The 21,206-nt window shown below is 39.6% G+C and overlaps 1 protein-coding gene across 1 annotated transcript in view; it reads right to left on the bottom strand.

Annotated features, from left to right (window-relative positions):
• Positions 1-4,171: 4,171 nt before the first annotated feature.
• The window catches only part of ipo11 (importin 11), a 106,510-nt gene continuing 89,475 nt past the window's right edge, over positions 4,172-21,206 (bottom strand). Inside the window, exon 30 of the mRNA XM_047341270.1 lies at positions 4,172-6,479. Within this exon, the coding sequence (XP_047197226.1) occupies positions 6,315-6,479 (165 nt within the window). The 3' untranslated portion in view covers positions 4,172-6,314. The remainder of the gene's footprint in view (positions 6,480-21,206) is intronic.

Here is a 21,206-nt window from a genome sequence, read left to right as displayed (position 1 = left end):
CTGTTAAGTTTGGACCATGTCCCATCCACTAACATAGAGGAGGCGGGATTTATGACCTATGCTGCAGCCAGCCACCAGGTGGCGATCAAGATGCTTCGGCTTCACGCTTGGGGATCCGTGCTGTAGTCCGTCCTTATAAATCTACAGTGTATGCTTTTGCAAAGTGAATCATAATAAGAAAACATACCAGTTTTTTAAACCAGTTACTATAAAATCCCTACTAATGCCAAATTATTCCCCATTTCTGTATTCAAAAAAATGTGTGAAACATCTTAAAGCAACAATAGATGTATAAACAGATTTTTGCCACAAAAAATGTCTATTTTCCTGTTTTAAATCACACAGAGACAAGAATAAGAAATGAAGACAAAATATCTGGCAATAACATACTTTTGATTTGACCTTGTTTTTGATTATTCGTGCTTCATACGGACACATTGTTGTCGATTGTCAAAAAAGTATTAGTGTAGAGTCATATCCTGAGATAAGTGCCACTGTGGTGATAAAGTGTGAAATAATCTGATTGTGCTGCGACTATAGTGTCCACGATATGAGCAGGTGGGAGACAAGGGACAGAAGCAGGCTGCATTATTACCAGAGGAACAGCTAGTGCCCACCTATCGGATTAGTATGTGCTGCACTCCACCACAGCCCACACGCAGCTTAATAAATACTGTAATACTCCGAGATAAGACGTAGATTCAAAGAACATGTCAATTTCCTGTGCTCCTTCTCTGTTCCTTTACAGAATGATTATTTTTTTTCTGTTGCACTCTCGTCACCAAGGAGTTCTACTTTTCATGTGTTTTTTTCTATTCAGTTATGCTGACAGTTTGCTGATGTGACAGCATTTTCTTCCACTTGTAACGATGGTGATACATGAAAGCATTTACTGGTTCAGTCAGACACTTTCAAGAGAGTCACATAGTTTCCAAAGAGGACCCGCTGCTTCTGAATGAGACTGCACTAATGATTATTATAAATCCCGTGATTATTTTCTCTATTAACAAGAAATTCTGTCTATTATGTGTCAAGAAAAAGAGTCAAAATGTTGAGTATCTTTCTTTCTATTTGTCGGTTAAACACAGACACACACACACACACACACACTCTCCACATGGTGCCATTTAAGCAAAGCATGTGGTAATGTGCATCATGTCACTGCCATTAAAATAGAGTGACATTAGATGAAGCAGTAAGTTTGTTGCTCCCATACAAGTGTCTCACTTCCTGAATGAAACTCATTAATCAGTGTGACACTTTAATCAGCAGACGGTTCACATTTCTCATAAACTCTTTAGTGACGAACTTAGGAAAGATGTCTCACACACACACACACACACACAGACACAGACAGACAGACAGACAGACAGAGACGCGGTCTGTTGAGCTTGAATACCCTCGGTACCACCCACACTTGAAAGGTACAGTGCAGCGGTACGGCCACGTAATGATCACACATGCTCGGAGCCTCAGGTTTTAATTACAGGCTTCCAGAGACGGACAAGAACCATCGCTTTCAATTAGAAAACACACACACACATACACACTCGCACATATCCAGAGTCTGAACACAATCAGACTGAAAGGTAATTGTCAAAACATAAGAAAGTGAGACAGGTTCAAACTATTCTTGAGGCAAAAGCATCTACACAGTTTTGATTTGTTAGACAGAAAAGCGTTTTAATTGTTATAATTAGTGTCGTCAGGAACAAATGCAAATAGACCAAAAGACTTTCTCTAAAGTTACTTTGAGAAGCGTCTGATGTTTGACAGGATCCAGACGCCCAGAACAGAGAAGCTCAGACACAGCCAAGGACACACTTCAGTTCAGTGTGCAGTTATATGTTGAAACAAGCCAGTGGCAACAATTTAACAGGATTGTAATATTAGTTCAGTGCATCTACCTTCAATGTAAAGAAAGAAACTATTGCTTTAAATTTGAACGTGACATTTATCTGGAGCTGATAAGATTAATCAATCAGTCGATGAGAAATCAAAGAGCAACCGGTTTGAAAAAAGAAAATACCTAAGAAACAATAATTATCCATTCTGTTGTCACGTCATCCCAGTGGTTACAACACAGAGAACATTCTCCTTAAGGTCCCAACTAACAGAGCTCCGTAAAATCATAAATAAATAGAAAGTATTTTTTATTTTCATGCAGCACATGCTTGCGATGCGCTTTTCATAGAACATCATTTCTTTTAACAAGTTATTATTTTATTTTCCATTGACTCTTACATGTGTCTCGTTAAGTCCAGTGTGTGTTTAATGTATTTTTGTGTAACTTGTCCCAATGAATGAAACAGTTTTATTTATTATTTGACTTTGCTTTTTAACTGTAGAAAACATATAAAATTCCTGAGATCGAGTTGGAGAAATCGACAAATGTCCACAAACGTGAATACCTAAGAGGGAACATTAACAACTACCCAAAGTTTTGTTGCCAGTGCAATAAGTAATGCAGGTTATAGATTGGCACTAATCCTGCTGCTCTCTCTCTGTCATCCATTCCTCAGGATAATTAACACAAAGCCCGCAGACAGTCTCCCTGCCCCCCCTCTTATCGGCCTCCTAAGGACTTCTCAGGTATAGGAGAGGTGCAGATAGAGCGGGAGAACAAAGATGAATGAGCGAGTCCCTTGGATTAATAGTAGGGGGAGGAAGACGAGGCCGGGTGGGGGGGTTGGGGGAGAGAGTTTGGCTGCAGAATCTTTAATCGTCTCTTTGCACTCTATAAGACACTCAAGTGACCGGTTGCCAGAAGTACATTTATTCCGGAGCACTTCAGACAAATTGGTCGATGTTGGCCGACGCCGCCGTTGTTTTTCTCGTCCTTTGGCGAGAAGCAGCAGCAGTTTGGGGGGAAAAGTTATGGGAGAAGTTGCCTCGTGTGTAAGATTCATTCATTTGCTTTATAGAGATTTACAGTTATTGAGCAGCACTGCTGATACAACAGCTACACGTGTAACCATTAAAAAAAGTTGTTCATTACAGAAAACTTTGCTGACTTTACAGAACTCCCTCAGAACAAAAGTGTGTGGAGAAGGAAATATCTATTTTCCGTGAGGTCATATGGAATGAACATATTGTGTTTGACTCTATATATTTATAATAAAGGAAAGATCCTAAATAATTGCTCTACAATAAAGTTGCATGATATTGTGAGAGGTATTATTTTTAAAAGACAAACAAAATCAAATAAAGTTGACGTGACAAACAGGATCATGGCGCCTCAGGAGAATTTCAGCCAGGAAGCTCCAACACTCGTCACATGCATATTGAATTGTTCTTGTGTCATAAGCAGAATGTGCTGTGAGCTTGTAGAATGGAAATGATCGTCCGTGCACTTTGGTCCAGAAATGTCTCAATACATGTTAAATACATTTTGTGCAGAAACATTTGTTGGTTCTTTCACTTTTTCTGGGATTGGCTCCGTCCCCCCTGCGACCCTCAAAGGAGAAGTGGCACATTAATGGATGACGTCTCCTCTAGTGCCACCATGAGGGCGAGATGAATATTAATCACTTTAGTCCGTCTCCTCTTTTTAACTCCTTCCGTTGCATGAGGTGACGATTAGTGTTGTGCTTTGCTTTATAACCATTAATGTGCAAACTAATTAAATTCCCATCAGCCTCAGATGTACATTACACCTGTTTAACATTGACATGTTAACAAAGCTCTGCTCAAAGCGCTGCATTGTGCTAAAGTACGGCCGCACAGAGCAACTACTGTGGCTGTGGACTCCTAGTATTGTTTCCTCAGTCAGTCAATTAATTTCCCTCTTTCCCCAAGTCATTTCTCAAATGATAGCAATTACTTCTCGGTGCTAATCTCCCTGTAAGATAAACACACAGTCCTCTTCATCTGAGGTCACTCTCATCACAGCGTGTGGATCGACTATAAAGAATAGAAACTCAACAGCATATACAGGCGCACCTCGAAAAAGTTCATTTTATTTGCAAAAGTGAAAATCCAATATATTCTAGACTCATCACGTGTAAAGTAAAATGTTTCAAGCATTTAATTTATTCTAGTTTTGATAATTACTTCTCAGAAGTTGGACATTTCTGTACAGTAAACCCTCTTTTGATTGATCTTGGGAAATATACTTTCCAGTACTTTGAGATGGTGGAGTTTCATGTGCTCAAAAATACGCAGACTAATATTTTTGACTGATTACTGCATTTTATTGAAGGCTTTGGAAAAAAGCAACAAGGATTATTTTCCAATCAAAACATAACCAAACTTATAAACCAAAAAACAACCACACATCCCTCTACTGTGTGTTGTGTGCAAAACATCGTTAACAGAAAATACAGAGCACAGAAATCCTCTACTGTTAATCTAGTTAAGAAAAGAATAGTAAGAAAGACCTTTTGAGTTTCAACGACAGGTAAGGCTGAAAGCATAAGGCTGTAACTCTGACTGCTACTCAACTCTATCAGTGTCAAAAAAGCTAGTGTCAGGATTATCTCCCTCACAGGGAGGATGAACAACCTAACGAAAACACATGACCACGGAAGTTCCAGAAGAATCGGTTATAAAGGATCATTTATGTCTTTGGACCCAGAGTAAATCAAATTTATGATTTCTGCAATGTGCGGCAGACCCAAATAAAAATCATCAGCGTTTGTTAGTTAGCAGGATTGGGGAAAAGGGACATAACTGATTTCCATGAAATTTTGTGAAAGGGTGTGGGATGACCCAAAAAACATCAAATCTTGGAGCGAATTTGGATAAATGGCCGGATCCAGGACTTTTTTTTTACGTGGCAATAGGGCCTTTGCCCCTCTAGTTTCTTTGAGTTTCAAATTAAAACAAAATATTTCTTTAGACCTTATTCAGATTCTGCATGAAACAGATCCACATGCCACTTGTACAAATTCACCCCCTTAAAGAACTTGCTAATGTCCAGAAACTTCACAATACAAGTTTCCAAATAATCAATTGTTCTGTGAAAACCTCTGTAGACAAAGTGTTTTTCTGTGAAAATAAAAATATCAAAGCATCGTCTCTATCACTATAATGTCATCAAAAAAATCTGAAACAAGGCAGAGCAGCAGGAAAGCTCCACATAACTTTCTGTAAGAGTGATGAGTTTTGCCTCAGAAGAACTCGGAATGGCTCACAATGCGAGTTCCTCACAGCCACTGGAGTCAAAATGAAAACAGTGATGACACAACCTAATAGCGTGTAATGTTTGCAGTCAGTTTTTGGAATACGGTTTTGCACAAGGAGACGTGAGAAATGGCAACAACTCAAGCTGAGAGCCTTAATGTAAATTCAACCTAATTTGCACAATCCTGCTGCACTGCTCCAAGGCCTCCTCCTCCGACTGTTTAATACGTGCGATGATGTGTGAAGACCATTCGTTGAAAGATGAAAAAATATGAAACTGTTTTTTTTTTTTGGGGTTATTAAAGTGCTCCGACACACCATCAATTAGCAGCAGTATGTATATATACATATAAATGGGGTTCAGCACTCTTACAAATCAACCGTTTTAAAATCAGCCATTTTACAGTCGAGAAACATTCCCTCTCAACAAGAAAAGAAAAAACACCTTTGAGTTCTCTCAGTAGTTACTTCAACTTCCTGTCTGGTAACGACAAAACAATTCTTTTTTTTTTTAAATGGAAGAGAAATGAACACAAACGTAAAAACAAACTAAAAAGTAAAATACCATCTTGCAGAATATCATCCAAACTTTACATACGTACAAAATTACATTTCTTTTTTCTTTTGAAAGAATAGATTCTGTAAACACTGCTTTCGGTCCTTCGTGTTCATTTTGTCCTCATATCTGCTTCAATCTGTTTTTTTACATAGAAAATAGTTCGAGGCCCCTTCTCTGGCACCTGCAGAAGATTTTTGCTATATTCCCCCAACTCTTTTACTTTCCCTCAGATTTTCTCCCCGCTCCACGTCAAAACCACAGAACGAAAGAAACTACAACAAATGAGTGGAAGCTCTAGTGTGGTGATGTTTTTATGTGGGCGATTAAAAAAAAATGTGGGGGTGCTTTGACTTTTTGAAGCACTCACATAAACCCCATCTTGAGTTAAAAAAAAAAAGAAAAAAGGGATGTAAAGGAATCCACAAAGAGAAGGGACAACGTGTGTGGGCTGAGGACAGTGGACAAGGCTAGGTCTGAATATAGATAAGGCATAGAATGGGTAGAGGCTGGGAAGGTTTGGATTACAGGAGTCCACACGTCGGGCAGATTGTTAGCCTTTTTCCAGTACATTTAAAAAACGAAGGGGGTGAGAGGGTGGCATCAGAAGATGTTTGTGAAGTGACCGACTGATTCACAGGCCCTGCAGGAACTCCTGGAGCTGCCGGACCAGCTCCGTGTCCACGGTCTCCATCAGGACCCCGAAGCCCTGGTCGCCCATCAGGGCCTGCTGCGCCTTCAGCTTCTCGTAGACGAACTGCTGCAGAGAGACGCTGTGCACCGGGTCCTCCAGGGCCAACTGCAGCAGGACAGAGAAAAGAGTGAGTGACAGTGTGAAGGCCGACAGGATGCAGCCTCAGGTATCATGTTACCGATAGAAAACGAGCAGCTCATATCCAGTCATGCGCTGTTAGACATGCATAGCATTCAACCAATCTGAAATTTGCTATCGTTGCTCGTATCACATATTGAATTCCAAATTAATTAAAGTAAAGCTGTTTTTTCTATGGTTTAAATAAAATACGTTTCAGAGAATCTGTTGACAATTGAAGCTAATCTCATGCAGATGTCTTTTTCAGGTTGGAAAAACATTTGCAGCAAATAAAAGTTTTCCAATCTTCTTGGATATGCCTGTAAACCCCAAATCTGGATTTCAGATTTTCTTTTTTTCTCAGTCTTCCTTGATTCAAGTCATGTTTTGAAATGTCATATTTTTTTTCTGTGGATATTCCAGGTTGATGTGTTCTCTCATTGTCTTCACTATCTGGATACTTCTTGCTTCTCTCAATTCTTACACATTTGTTTTCGAAGATTGATTCCCTCCAGCTGAATCTAATCCTCCTGCCCAGCTCTGCACTGATTGTTCTCATTCAGATTTAAGATACTGGAGTGTAAACTGACCTGAGGGTGAGTTCTTAGTCAATTCTTGTACTTCTTATTTTCCTGGTAAATCAAGACTTTCATTTAAAGATTGTGTACATGTAACTCAACCTGAACTGATTTCAAAACCACCATCTTTGGTGGCTGCGTTAGTACCGAAGCACCTTTTAAACTCTGATCTCTTCATGTTTGTTAATGTGCAAATCATTATTCAAATTCTACATTTAATATGGACAACACTACACATTGCATTTCCATTATGCAGCCAAGGCCTACACACAAAGTATATGATTAGTACAAACAGATAAAGCCAGGTCCATATAGAGGAATTCTACCTGAGCGACAATAAAGACGTGTTATAACCGTAATGGCCATAAGCTTATTAATTATTCTATCAGTGGCAGCAATGTAGTTTAAACGGATATTCAACAAAACGCTCATTCTGTTTTAGAGACACTTCAGATAAAGAAGGAAACAAAAAGCAACTCAGATTTGCAACGATTTTTCCAGCTTGACAAAACCTGAGTTGGAGGCAATGATTCAGTGTTCAGATTCAGCTGCTGCCATTCATCTTACGCTGAAGACAACATTGGAGAAAATAAACTGTGACAACAGAGTAAAAAAGCAGGAAAAGGTTGGATGGCTGACGAGAAGCGACAAGTTTCTGTGAGCAAGGATATTTATCTTTCTGTGGAATGAAGCCAGGGGCAGAGATACATTAAAAACACACTATTTGCAAATATATTAAAAGCATTAATTACTACAAAATAGTTTTTTCCTATAAAAAGTATGGTTAACATTTTAAACCATTTCTTGTATTAGAAAATCAATTTAAATGAAATGATATTGCTATTTTAGCAACACATTCTGTATTATCTAAACGTCCTTGTGGTTTTAAAACCATCCTGCAGACTGATTAGTGTCAGTATGAGTTTGTGAACCCTTTGTCCCTGCAGCTTGTTTTTCGCCTTCTCACTTAGGTTCACTTTGATTTCCCCACAGATTAATTATTGTTATGTTTGACCCCGACATCCTAAAACCTTTGGAAAGCAGCTCTGCATTCTGAACTACACAAACTCAAACTCCCCCAGTGACCAAACCTCCTTCATCATTGAACACACAAAAACTCAACATTTGGGCAGGAGTTAGTTGAACAGCCCCAGAAGAGCCTCACACACCACCAGTAAGAAAAAGAGGAAAAGAAAAACAACTTTGGTCCTTTGAGAAGCAGAAGATTGTAATGACTGCCAATCACTCGAAAGAATCCTTGTCATGCTAAACAGTTCTTTGTCATTACAATGCAATCAAACTAGTGAAGAGTGGCTGTTGGAGAGGGGCTTAATGGAAAAGATGTCATCTAACCTTCATAATTACCTTCAACACAAAGACCTGCTCGTGTGTGTGTGTGTGTGTGTGTGTGTGTGTGTGTGTGTGTGTGTGTGTGTGTGTGTGTGAGTTGTCGTAGGACCATGTCCTCTGTTGCCTTGTGTGCGCGAAATATCAAGGCCTTTGCTTATAGGCAATTAGAAGTCTGCATTGTCTCTGCAACAATGCATCCATTTGTTATAATATCATATGCACTGATGATAAATGCTGTAGATAAACTATATTTACTATACACATATGTACAACACACGTGTGTGTATATATTTATGTATATATTATACATACATGTGACAGAAGAATTTCATTTTCAGCGACTTCTGTATGAAATTGTTGTGCACATGATAGATAAAGTCTTGAATCTTAAATATATACAGTATACACATACACATCTACATATTATAACTGAATATTGAATAATATCTACATATTGACCTTCTACAGAAAGCCAACAAAACAGACCATTAAAACAAAGTAAAATAAATGAGCAGCTCAGTTTTCAGCAGTAGTGTAAAGTAAGAATGATAAAACACGGTTGAGAAGCAGCAGATGAAGATACAGTTACATTAAGAAAAAGCAGAATGATACCAGAGACACAAGCTTAGAAGCTAAATGTTTTATGTAGAAAAGATACAGAGCGACGTTCTGGGGACACCTGCTGTGCTGAATATCTGCACCCAAATGAGAACAGATAGTGAAGCTACCAGTAAGAACAATAAGCATGATCCACTGTCATCCCAGAGGAAAAGCAGAGACTGTGATGAGAAGAAGAGGAGGAAAAAAAAGGAGGCACGAGGCAAGAATAGGTGAGGATTAGTAGGCAGAGAGGAAAACAGAGAAGCAGCGTAAAGGAAACTTTGTGCAAGAAAAGAGGTTATCAGGAAGTGCCATGATGACGGTGTTAGAGGAGAACACCATAAAGAATGTGAGTGAGAGAGAGAGAGAGAGCGAGAGAGACGGCAATCACAGCTGAGGCTCATTGTTCAGGACAGAGTGGAGGAGGAAAGAGAGGAGTGGGCACCGCGAGCGGAGGCAGAGAGAGAAAGGAAGAGAGAGACGGATGAAATGACAGGGTCTGTGAAAGCCCTCGTCTCTAATGTAATCCCCAGACTACTGCTGCCCTTCTCCAAAGCAAACAAAGTAAGGAGTCCTGTATCATTACTGTAAAAACATCAGTGCTGCTCCAAATCAGCCGACACCAGGGCTTTCTCTCACACCCCCGTGTGACAGACAGACGCACACAAAGGGAACCAGATGGTATTGAACACACATCACGACTGTTGTATTAGGAAATCTGGTGCGATACAAAACCATCAGCTACAAATTCCCTGGTTATCAATTTACTGAAAAAACACAAACAGACCGATTAAGATAACGTTTGTGATGCACGTGGTCCTGTTCTTCTAGCGGCGTGACCACAAATACATCCTGCGCCATAATGAAGCTGACGTCTTCTGGATGGACTTAATAAAAACTAAATACGGATGGAAAATATTTCCACACTTCTCAGTGTTTCCCGTACATTACTTTATTTGTATGTAAATCAATCGCACTGCTACGTTCAGAATCATCCGAATATGGAGCGACAAAGTGAGATCCCACAACAGGTCGTTACTCGAGACCACAGCCAAACCATCAGGACACAAGTGAGGTGATGTACTTAGAGCTCTTGTGATCAGATTAACTCGAGGCGGACATTAATACCAGGTCTGAACAGAGACTAAGTCAGACAGGCAACTGTGAAGTGGAGTTAATGACGCAGCAACCTACACTGTTCCGGCTCTTATCCTCATATCCCGTTCCTCAAGTCTAACACCAAACACACAAATACAGCACGTGCACGTTGTGTGTGCGAGATGCAATTAGCTGTGGGGCTGTATGATGTACTGGAGTGTAAACCAAGAACTGTATTGAGTAATCAGATGCTGCCAGTGTCGGGTTTAGTGGATTACACTGCAGGCAGATGTTAATTTCATCAGCAAATTTATGACACATCAGCTACGGGGCCTCGGGAGCCAGTCACCTTCAGCATCACTGACTCGACTTGAAAGCAGCTGTCAAGTGGTCAAATATGACTCAGAGGATCACGTCGATCCAACTGATGTTCAGGACAATAAATCTAAGCTCCGTTTAAAAAAGGGAAAAAATAAGGTTTTTTGGGGGTGAATTTCAGCAACGCATCAGTATAACATGTTCAAACCAACGTTAACCTTAGTTTTATGTAACCATCTTAAAGGAGAATTAAATAAGAGTTAAATAAAGTCAAGATATACTTTCATGATGGATCAGTTGATTAGTGCTGCTGGTTTTTTCTATTATTCAAATGATTATTTACCACTATCTAAAATGAGAGATAATGGATCATTGACAACAGAAGATTTTCTTCTCAACTTTGCTGTTAAACAGGTACAACTGTGTATGGGCAGTTATATCGACCCAATCAGTGACTCAACCCATTTAAACTGTCAGTAACTTTCATTCCTCTGATTTAAAATGACATGTACCTCAAAACCCAGAGGACGTAATTTCACCAAATCTGATGCACATGCTCTAGGGGCAAGTGTTAGCAAAATTCTGATGGGAAATATTGATTGATGAATGTGGAAGTGGCTCGCGAGATAATCAGCCACAACATATGAAGAAACCAATCTTGGAGCCCATCGGCTAATGTCTGACGATGTATTAGCCTCCGGGGGCAGCAGCCAATATTTAGGGGCTTCCGGTTGTAGACGGCGAATATCCTGGTCAAGACTCTGTCCTCTGTTCACTGTTTACAGTCCAATTAGTTTCTTTTATCACACAAGTGAAACATTTATCCACACAAAACACAAACAGTGGTAATATTTGTGTGGTGGTTAGGTCCAGACGACATTTTGACTAATCTCTATTAACAGCTATCTGCATATGAATGCAGATAAATTAAAAAGCTGATAGCCGATGCATTTCCACGTCTTTAGCTCTTCACGTGGACGGTTTCCCTGCAGGCAACCAAAGCCTGCTCAAATGTGATTGTCAAACTAGAGATGGAATCCATAAGCCCTTTTCCCTTGCCTACACACTCTGAATATTCACATTGAGAATCTGTTTATAGAGATTATAGGACAAGAACAATATGATGGAAGTCCAGCACCGTCTCGTGATATAAACCAATAATTGCTGATAATATCCAGGATTTCACTTCATGTTCGGTAAATGGTGGACTTGTCTCTCTCATGCCCGAATCCATCGATAGCCTAATTGAATGACAGTGTGACCTATGACTAGCGGCTGTCACACATGGAAACCATGGTAACCACAGCAGTTTCTCCAGTGTAATTTCACACAAACCAGATACTGTGTCAGGCTGGGCTTTTCTACAGGTCTGTTACTGGTGCATGTGTAGTGGAGCTTATCATCTAACACTCTTGGACACATAAGGTAGGGTTAATGTAGGGCACGAGAGGGTTTTCACACCTACAACTGCACCACGTACCTCCATCCCTGCTTTATGTTGAAAAATGAGATGAAATAAACAGATTATATTTAATAAAAAAACACCTCCAGCTTTGAATGCTCCTTCGCTTGTTTTCAACTCAAATAACAGACTAGATTGAATAAAGGCCAATTACGGGTTTTCTACTTCTGCCAAACAAATCACACAACTGTGCAAAAACACAATGAAACATTAAATGTGAAGCATCAGTAAATAATGCACTGCTGTTTTTCTTTTTACAAACCAGGTCTTCTTCTGCAGTGTGGACCGGCGCTACGCTTCGTCTCCCTTCATGTTGCAGGAGAACTTTTGAGTGGAGCCCGGTTTGAGCACAGACGCAGCGGGTGAGAGGGGGCGGTGTGCGTGCGTGCGTGCGTGCGAGAGATCTAAACAGTGGCACGGTTTCACAGAAGAAATGGGTTATATAAAGCAACATCAACCTATATTGATATAAACTACATTTTCTCATCCTACATCTCGCTTGGATATATATCAAAATACTTTAAAAAGAAGATATACCCCCGGCCTGCTGGGATTGTAGCGCTGTTTATTTCTATTTCACTTGATTTAGAATTTAATGGCCTTCCATTGATAAGTATTTTATGACTGAATCTCTTACATTTTTTAGGTGGTTCTAAACCACAGCTGATGTTATTGCTTTGAACATTTACTTTCTTGGTCACGTTCATTTTTTCAAGGTATCATCAAAGTTCTGCCCTGTTGAAGATGATTTAATGATTCATGTGACGAGTTAAGGTCACTGGACACGTGGACTTGAGTCTATGGGGGCTGTTGACAATATTAGGGGGTAAAAACTTTCTGATACAGATACATTGGTGATACTTTATTCTGTAAAATACAAACGCAGATCCTGAAAAATTGTTTGTCGGTCAGGCTCTGATGTAAACTGTGCCTCAAGATGCCCCTTTCTGCATCTAAATATGAAAGAAGAAAGAAAAATGTCTCATGTGTTGTTTGTGATTTATATTCTCTGTGCATTTCTGTGTTGAGGAAAGACATCACTGACCCACCGTTGAATCAAATTGTCTCAAATGCGAATCATCGCCTCATGTCTGAATTGATCCTCACGACACACACAGAAGAACCGTCTCCATGTAGGTAATTACATGAAGTAATCGGCTCCCTGCACCAAAACAAGGGGGGTGTAATGTATCCTACACTTGCAGGTGCAAAAGAGAAGACACGGTGTCAGGAAGAATCATAATCTGCAGACTCACCTTTCACTCACTTTTTGATAACCAAAAGGTAAATGTGTTTTTAAAAAGCAACACAATGTTTCCACTATAAGTGTAGGCACAAAGAAAAGGGTAAAAACAAGGGAGATGAACTAAATGTGCACAAGCAATCTGCATAAGATACTGAGCACAGCGAATCTACAACAGACTATACCCGTAAAGGCAAGACAGCAGGAATAAGAAAAAAAAGAGCTGAGTGCAGGCAGATAAGAGAAGGAAAAGGGGAAAGAAAAGAGAAATGGAGTGATGAGGAAAGGATAGAGGGAGAGTGACATGCTCCCTGCTGCGACTCAAAGATAGAGGAGCAAGGGTCTTCATGCCCCAGACAGAGCAGAAGATAAATGAGAGGCAGGATGAAAAGACAGAGACGGATGAGATGTGAGGAAAGTGGAAGGGTTTTGGCAGTGTCATAGTGAGCGGATGGAGAGGGGGGGGGAAGCAACAAAGACAGAATAGAGAAGTATAGGTGAGATGTGCTGAGAAGGAAAATCTGATGATTAGGACAATGATGCGAATAATGATCATCATGCTGTGTGCCCTATGGCAATAAGTCAGTCCACTTATACCTCATGCAAAATGCTCACTAAGGAAACGTATTCCATCTGAGTTGACAGTAAACATTTCTCTATGACCAGTGTTGTCATAACAACTGATGTGAGGCGGAAAAATTTCCAATCGCTGTATCATAATGTGCAATTTGGCCCCTACTTGAAACTGACTTGCAAGCTGAGCGTGTCCCTCTGTCTGTGAAATAAACCTACTGGTGCCAACTGGCTGGAGAAAAAACCAGACTAGACACAGACTGACAGTCGTAATAAGATTGAAGGCCTCCAAAAGGAACGGGGGATAGTGTAGCTTAAGATGCTCCAATAAAAAAGAAATATAAACACACAAAATACTAATACAGAAGGTTTGTTGTTGCAAAATATATTAAAATTCAGCTCAATAAAATTGGGTTTAGAAAATAAGTCCAGTGATAGTGTATTTCTCATTAGGTTAATAAGTGGATAGCTTATAATAGACACGTTTATATGGACACCAATATTTCAATATCATCCCAATCAAGATACTGCCATGTAAAACGATGGATGACCTGAACTCCAATAAGGTCACACTCGAAATAAGCAATAATCAAATTAGGACAGGGAGTATTCTGACCTAGGTCGAAATATGGATATATACGGATATTTTCAAAAAGGTTCAACAAATTACGTGTTGGAAATAATGGTGACGTGAATCATTATGAGACTATGCTCTGTAACGTGTAAACAGGAATATGAATAGAATATCAGCAACTCATGTAAACATCGTAATCAGAGAAAAAGGTCAATAGTCAGCAAACGTAGGGTGAGGTGAGGTTGCAAAAGCTCCACAGCCTATTCTGCGCCACTGACCTCCACTGTCCAACAACAACAACACATAACTGAGCCTAACTGTTATGTTTGTTTACCAGGCACATGGGCAATGCCATTATTGACTTTGTACCATACACCCCATCTCAGTAGCAGACCCAATTTCCCCAACAAAGTTCTTCTTCCATCAAATAATGAGTGCTGGAGACAGGCTGAGGGAAATACTGAGAGGACACTTATTGGTTTTGCTCTATTTAAAGGGATTTGACAACAGAAGTATAGACTATTGCCTGGCTTACTCTTTAAATGCCGTCTACAGCCATAACAACTTAAACATCAAACGTTTGAAGTGGAGGAGAAATTTAGGGGTGTAACCGAGATTATAAACTTAAAAATATAAGGAATGCGACGGACTGTATGTGTGTATGAATTTATGGAAGCATCCGTGAGACTAGTTGGACGTTATGAATGAGCTTGAAAGTCTGTCTATACGTGTGTGTATATGTTTGCAGAGCTGCTCTGGCCTGGTGAGATTGAGCCTGCTGAGTATCCGAGTCCGACATTAATCCTGTTACCTCAGGTTTCTCCATCTGCAACTCCTGCATATATCAGCTATCTCCTGTTGTCCCCAAATGCACTGCCCTTCCTGAAGGACGCTGTTATACTTGTGCTTATAGCTTATTCTCCTAAGCATTATATACAGCCCTATGTGAGTGCTTATTTACTTATATTAGATTTTAAATGTTAAGAAGACGATGGACAAAAATCTCCTGAGCACAGAAGCAGATGTGAAAACACAACTTCTCTTTTACTGTGGCAAATGGAAACTCTCGTCTGATTCATTATCAGGGCTTTATTCAAAGATAGTGTGTGGCCCACATATTTTGGGTTAATAATATTAATTTGGGTTATGACTTGAAAACATTTACATGCTCTATGTTCAGAGAAAGCAGTAGTTTCCTCATACTGCCTGCAGCAAGATATGCAGGTTGAAGCTCCTGACTCTTTTAGGCCCCCCCTCCTGATTCAACCCTGTCTACTCTGATTGGCCATCTGTCCGTCTCTGTTGTGATTGACCAACTGCTTACAGCGCATGACGGAAATGTCGGCCTCCTTCATTGTCACGACCAAAAACACTGAAAATGCTAGGGGGGATGTAAAGTACGTCATTGTATGAACAAAATCATTTTGTACTAATTGACATGACTGTGGACGTGGCCTAAATAACAAGTGGGTCCTAAGCTGCACCGACGACAAAGAAGAGACACCAAACACAGTGAGCTGAGGAGATGAGGTCATATACATTCTTCAACGTTATCATATTCAGGGACAAAGGCTGATCAACCGTACAACAAACAGACAGCAACACTAAATTTAAAAAGGTGTAATTTCATAGGAGAGATGGTGCAAGAGTGTGAGAAACAAGGTCAAGAACAGGAAGCTAACTCCTCCAACACACACACACACACACACACACACACACACACACACACACACACACACACACACACACACACACACACACACACACACACACACACACACACACACACACACACACACACACACACACACACACACACACCTTTCTCCCCTTTTCTGAGATCCCATTGGGTCATGGTCTCTTGACTTAGAGGGAGGATTAGAACATTAGAACTTAATTGCAGCAATTTCCTCACCCAATGAGGCGGCACAGTGTAATACTATAATTAGTATTATACATGAGGGCGTAAAAGTTAGAGCCCTGTGGTAGTTTGTCATAAGGCTGCATATACTACCAAACACATGGGTGGAAGTGAGGGAGGCAACCACTCCTCACTGGATAAAAATAAAGCTGCATTTTGATACAAAGTCAAGTGAATGGTTATTTTTGGACTGTTGTAGTGAGTTTCTTTTCTCATACATGAATTTACTGACTAGTTTAGTCCACTACTTACTAGATCAGTCGCGATTGCTCAGGTTTCCAACTTGTTTTTTTTTAGATCTATATGGAAATTGATGTGGTCGAATAGTGAACCATTCTTTGCTACAGTAAAATAAATGTGTGAAATCCTAAGCTCCATGATGTTTACGACACTTTTTCCTTTAAAATAATTTTCTCTGTGATTCCACACAGGACACAAAGTTAACTTTCTTAAACTCTGCTCCCTTTACATTGAGTCAAATTAAATTAAATTTAGTTTGAGGACAAGGGCTGCAATGTAAGAACCTGTAGGATGGTCATGATTGTCTGGATATAATATAGGCTCATAAATCATCTTGGCAATTTGAAACAACCCTTTTCTTTTACTTGTAAATGCAAACCTCCTCAGTGCTCTAGTGGATTTGGCTGCGACTCTCGGAACGGAGGCTTTGAGCTCCAAGCTGGGTCAAACAGTGAAATGTGACATCCTGTGTGAAATCTACATTGCCATCTTGGCAAGCGCTGAAAGACCAATTTGTAAAATGAGACTCCTGAGTGGGAGATTACAGTCGGTGACTTATGCAGTTAGAAAATGTTAGATAAGCTTTAAACTGAAAATGTATTGTGAGCATTTGTGTGACACTGCTACAACCAACTTGGAGCAGAATTCACATGTTAGTTTTTTGAGCCTTGCGAACATACAGCATCCGTGACATGTTGGACTAGCTTTAATTTCTGTGTTATGTATTTATTTCAACAGGGCAAGTGCAAAACGTGATGTGCACGGGCTGTGTGGGCATTTCAGTGTGCACCTGCTATTTTGGTTCATGTTGGTGCAGCAGCGCGGGAAAAAAATGGTATGGTAAATATAAATCGGCAGGTGTGATGAAATAAATTCACTCAAAGGCAGTCACATCCCTGGTCTCACCACTTTCAAACAGCTGCGCCGATCATAGTGATGCACGATGACAACAGCTCAACAAGAAAATCCCTAATGTTGATATATTGTACACCTCACAACACTAATTAAAAATATTGATGAATATTAGTATTTCACTCAAGCTCTAATCATAAACACTTGCAATCGTTACGTAAAATGTGACACGACAGCATTTTTCCCATAAAGGGTTTTAAGAATAAAACATGAAATGCCAATCAGGAATAACGTGTGTATTATTGTACGCCCTTATGTTGCAGCAGCTTCGTGTCAGTTGCACCTGATTTAATGAAGGTAAACACAGCGGACGGCCGGGCATAACGACACTGTGCTCTGATGCAGCACTTGTCAAACCAGTGGGTGAAAATGTATCAACAGATTTATCAACGTGTCCCCGCTGCCTTCAGATGGCTGCAGGCGTTTGATGAACTGAAGGAGAAAATGTTCCTACGGTGTGAAGCAGCTGTGAACAACACAAATTATAACAATCACTCATACTAATCTATAGACAAATTCAGATTGATTTAGCATTTTCATTCTTGCTTTAAACACAATTCACATTATTTGTTTTCATGCTGATTTAAATGCCTCTATCGGCATTATCTTGGTGAGATACACACAGAAAAGCAAACATGCGTGGCTGAATACACGTCTCTCACACTATTCAGCTGTTCAACAGTGTAGAGATAACAGTCATTATTTCATATCAAGAAATAAGATTAGTATTCAATACCACTTCCTTCCTTCCGTCTTATTGTATTTGTCACCTATATATAAACTAAAAAGATCAGTTATTGCCTGATGCAACATACATGTGTATATAATTGTACCTAAGAGCGGGTGCATCCTTCTTCATGTTTGAGTTTTATATGAAGACATTGTTTTGCAAGATTTCAGACACTGGCTGACGATCTAAAGGGGGGGGAGTACTGATTCAGAGTACAGCAGTAGTTCCCTGATGAAACCATTGATAAAAAGATCCAGATGATGTGCTTGCTGACCAAGGCTCAGTCAGTAAGAGACATGTTTGAGGAGGAGGAGGAGGAAGAATTGTGGGGAGGGGATAAAACATTTTCATGAATTTCAGGGAAAAGGGAGGATTTAAAATGAAAGCCAAATGTTCAATCTACTAAATGTTTTGTTTTTTTATATTTCATGTCTCTATCTGCATGAGACGCTGAGAAAAATAAAGTTTTTGTAAACTTTATATGTTCTTTCAGCTCTGCAGAAAACCCTCAGGTTTAAGGGGGTTGTTTCAAACAATGCTCAAGTTTTAGTTTGAGTGTGCTTTTATTGGGCGCCTTAGGTCCTAAAGGATTAATGGTACAAAAAGAAATTCTCTGTGATTCCACAGAGCATCTGTCTGATATGAAGTGTCAGATAGCGAATACAGTATATGTCTGATAAGCTTTCACAGATCTCGCCAATTCATGATACAGACTGAGAAGCACCTTGAACAAATTTATGTGACTGATTTTCTGCATTAGAATCTAAAGAAGAAACAATGTTGTAAAAAGATCAGGCTGAGGTTGTTGTTGCTGTAACTTCTGGAATGTAATTTAAAGCTGAGTGGAAATTTACACTGTGCAGCATCCTTTGTTCAGAGAAAGTGTCACTTGGTCTTTTTTATCCTCACAAAATCTAATAAAAATAAAATGTATTGTCCGGCTAAACTAATTTATCGATTTTCCATCAAACCTTTGCTTTGTAGTTTTGGATGCAACTGTTTAAATTGCAGTTTGGTACAATTCCAACTTACTTTGAAAAAGACACTTAACTGGGGAATGCTGAGAAGTAATTTTTCAAAGCTGAGCTAAATGTTTTTGTTGCCTGTAACTTCCCAGTGACAGTTTGCTACATTTTGCTGGACACCTCACTATCTGTGGAATTTCTGTTTCACAACATCTATTGTGCAGGTGCCAGGCTTACATGGTCAGCTCATTATTAAAACATTATATTAATGTAATAAGAAACACATTATTAATTAAGGTCAGTTAATGTCCCCTATAGAGGCACAGAGATTTTACACCCAGCATCAAGAGTATGTGGCATGTTTGGAATCCCTCACCAGCCAGTTCTGTTGAAGTGTCAGAATTATGCCAACGGTTGATGTAATGTAGATTAACATTTCCTCTCAGTCAATCATGGTTAATGGTTTACTTGATTAATCCATCAATCCAACCCTCCTGAGCAACTACCAATACTTCAATCATTTTCTCACTCGTCTGACAAGCCGTAAATTTGAATGAACAGGGTTGAGGGTGAGGTAAAGTGGGCAGCAGTGTGAATCTTAGCGAGGAGATTTCATCGCTGCCAGCACACAATCAAAATCACAGTGATTGGTTATAATGAGCCACATGCAGAACGAAAAAAGCTTCACACCGGTAATTAAGATGCATTAGTATCAATTTAAAATCTGAACCCGTCAGGCCAAAGATCGATTATTATCAGCACTTGAATCAGACTAATTAACTCCCAATGAATCCAAAGAGCTGACAGGTGAAAACACTACACACACTTTTGGCTGCATCATCGTCGGATCTGCACGGCTGCAACATAAACACCAAGACTGGCAGAGGCATAAGTGGACAAAATGAATTGAGCATTCCCTGTGGTGCACGCTCTTCATTTTAATATCTGGCTGCCTTTTATAAACAGCAGGCTACAATCTTAATAAGATGCTGCCATGGAAAAGCTTAATCAGTACGGTAACACTAATGATAGATATTCAGGAACACTCAGTTAACTCAGGATCATTAAAAGTCCTTCACACCAGCACAGATGTGGAAATATATTCTGGCTGATTTCTGCTTAGGTGGAAGAGGAGCTACACTATGCTGGAATAATGTGAGGTTGTAAATAAATAAGAGTGATAAAAGGTGTAATATTTCCCATCCTAATGCTGGGAAGAAACTGTAGGGATCCAGACTGATTTTAGCTTTGTGAAAATTATGAAAATAGGCACATTTTCTGCCAGATTGTTGTTTGAAGAGTGGTTTGAGGGGGGGTCCTCAGGATTTCTAGCATGTCCGAAATGTTGGCAGGCTGACTTTGAGCCATTCCACAGTACGATTGCTCTCAGAAGATCCATTACAGAGTGTGGTGAACTTGTTCTAACATCATTACTTCTGCCAATGATCATTTTTTAAAATCACCCCTGTGTGTTGGTTGACTGACAAAAACTACTGACTGGATTTCCATGAAACTTGGTGGGAAGATTAGGACATGGCCAAAAAAGAATGAATCCAGTAAATTTTCAAGGTGTTTTTTTTTTAGAAGTTCACCAATTTCCGAGAGAATAATTCATCGATCTTGATTAAAAACATTGTATTTATTTAGGAGACTGATGAAAAATCTGATATTTATGAGCATGCACAATTTGATTTGGCTAGATTGAAAATAAAGCCACAAAAATGGACAGTGCCTGCTCACCTTAACAGCTCCAACAAAAATGATGGGTGAATGAAATACTGGGATGTGTGACCAGATATATTTGCATATGGTTGATTTATTATACTTTAACTTTGGCATTAAATAAAATTTTCTCTAAATGATGGTCCAAAGAACTTTTTTTTGAATCTGCACTAATTCAACTCAAATGAAATGATGAATCCATATGCTGTATACAAAGAATACTGCTTACACTGTATATGAACCCCATTCCTTTTGCATTGACACCCAACTTTAGCATAGACTTTTATATAGTAACAAAATGCCAGGCCTGGTGTATAAGCTTGATAACTCATGCACAGGGTAGAGCCATCAAAGTCTGTCTGTGCAATATACTGTGGCTCTGAGTAACCCACTAAAATAAATGATCTCTGTGCTCCATTTCTTTGTGAA

This window comes from Hippoglossus stenolepis, chromosome 9 (assembly GCF_022539355.2).
Source record: "Hippoglossus stenolepis isolate QCI-W04-F060 chromosome 9, HSTE1.2, whole genome shotgun sequence".
Lineage (NCBI taxonomy): Eukaryota > Metazoa > Chordata > Actinopteri > Pleuronectiformes > Pleuronectidae > Hippoglossus > Hippoglossus stenolepis.
Note: the sequence above shows the minus strand (reverse complement) of the source record. Positions and strands in the feature narration are given on the sequence as shown.